General features: G+C 47.2%; 1 protein-coding gene across 1 annotated transcript in view; it reads right to left on the bottom strand.

Moving 5' to 3' along the window:
* Positions 1 to 94: 94 nt before the first annotated feature.
* LOC116685977 (N-acetyllactosaminide beta-1,3-N-acetylglucosaminyltransferase 2) overlaps positions 95 to 2014 on the bottom strand; it is a 5046-nt gene continuing 3126 nt past the window's right edge. Inside the window, exon 2 of the mRNA XM_032510911.1 lies at positions 95 to 1839. Within this exon, the coding sequence (XP_032366802.1) occupies positions 486 to 1835 (1350 nt within the window). The 5' untranslated portion in view covers positions 1836 to 1839 and the 3' untranslated portion in view covers positions 95 to 485. The remainder of the gene's footprint in view (positions 1840 to 2014) is intronic.

Below are 2014 nucleotides of genomic sequence, written 5' to 3'. Positions count from 1 at the left end.
AATTATTGAGACTAAAATTAAAGGAATGTATGTTGGATGATGAATATGTCAACTTTTACTCAATACTATTTCAAAACCACTTCAATTGCTTTAAAATTGAATAAGAATAATTAATAAAAGAAGAAAATTTGCACTCGCCAAAGAGCGTTGCGTGGAAACAATCATGTTATTTTGGGTAATTAAAAAGAACATTAATATGGGAAAATATAAATATAGGTTCAATTTGACCCGAGGACAACACGAGGGTTAAGTATAGCCCCAAAACATGGACCCCTGAAGTTAAAGGTGCCCTGTCACACGTATTTCATTACTTTGTGGCAATATCTGAAGTTCTACCATGGACTCTGTAACATTTTAGCAGTTCATTTTCACACATGGACCTAAGATATTTCAAAAAATGCAACAAAAAAATGGTTTTATGTGGCAGGGCACTTTTAATAAATACCGTGCAGTTAATACAGTGTCACCTCTTTGCTCTCTGAACATCAGACTGTTGCGGTATCGTTTGATAGAGGTACTCTCAGGGCCACGCCCCAACACTGGGCCTGTGTCTTTTTCACGTGGACCCACAGTTTGACCACCTCGTCGGGTCTTCGTTTGTGGACCAGTAGGATTGTGTGATAGGAACACAGCTCCTCCTCTTCCTTGTTAGGAAAGTCGAACGTGAGGAAGGCGTCGTGGTGGACAGGATGAGCGTTGAGACGAACCATGCACATCCCCACGTAAACGTCGTCGATGGGGAACAGGTAAAGCCTTTTTGAGATGTCGTGTAGGCGTTTGGCCAACAGTCCTGAGTACACCACCCCTCCCCCTCCTGCATACATAGGATACAAGCCCTTGTAGAAACTGTCTGGGATGAAGTACTTGGACTCGTTGAATCGGTTCGGCACAGCTGCAGCTATGACATCTCCAACCATGAAGTCTCGTAGTGTCTTGTGTGGCTTCTTTAGCTGGTCCCGGAGGTAGCTCATGAGTTTGGGCGTGTTGACGAAGACGTCGTCGTCCCCCTTAAAGACGAAGCGAGTCCGACTGCATGAGTCTTTGAACCAGCTCCAGAAGAGCACATCTTTTAAGGTGAGGTTGAAAAACGTGTCCTTGAAGTCCCACTGCAGAATGTCTCCATACTGTTCACTCTCCATCTGCAATGCATTCCCACCCAGTTCCTCAGTACTTCCTCTGCCTAGCAGGAACACCCTACGGACGTATCCTCCACCTTCTCCTCCGTTTCCTTTCCTCTTCGGTCCTGCTACCCATCCTGCCTGGCCCCAGGTCTGTCGGATAGCCTGCCGGTTCAGAAAATTCTGCTCTGTTGACTTGATGGCCAGGAGAAGCAGAGGAGCCTCCTTCTCTTCCTTTCTCCCAGCTCCACACACTCCATCTGGCTGGAGGAGGGCTGGGTAGTCTCTCCTTTGCATGTGGGTTATAAACTCCTGGATCTGCTGTGGTAGCTGGTCCAAGTTTCTACTTGTGCTTTCCAAGTTGATAACTTTAGAGAAACCTTGCGTCAGTAGGGACTCATTAAACGTACCATTTTCAAATCCCCTCTTGGTGTTGTTGGGGCACAGGATGGGGTTAAAATGGTTGTCAAGGGTCCGCTGGAGACGGTTCCAAAAGGCGTCCCCGTGCAGGTGGAGATCCCAGAAGGTTTTCGAGGAGCTTCCCGAGGCAACGAAGTAAACCGCGTCCAGGCCGCGGACCGCGGTCCCCGACGTTGATGTTTCATTCATGGCCGCGAACAACATGGCGGTAATGTAGACGAACAGCAGGGCCAGGGAGATGCATGGTGTGCACACGAAGAATAACACCCTCCGCCAGTGACAGTAGCACCGCGCCATTCAACTGCAAAAACACGGATAGTGTGTAAGTTTGGAAAAATCTTAAATCTGTGTAAAAAAAAGACAGCTTCGAAATACAGTAAATGTACCCTGAAATGAAAAGGTTGGTGTGTACAAAGTATACAGAGAGTATACGACGTCATGAGAGAGAAAGGAAAGACATGGGGCCCCATGGGGGG

Source organism: Etheostoma spectabile, unplaced genomic scaffold, assembly GCF_008692095.1.
Source record: "Etheostoma spectabile isolate EspeVRDwgs_2016 unplaced genomic scaffold, UIUC_Espe_1.0 scaffold273, whole genome shotgun sequence".
NCBI lineage: Eukaryota > Metazoa > Chordata > Actinopteri > Perciformes > Percidae > Etheostoma > Etheostoma spectabile.
This window is presented reverse-complemented; position numbering and strand designations above follow the sequence as displayed.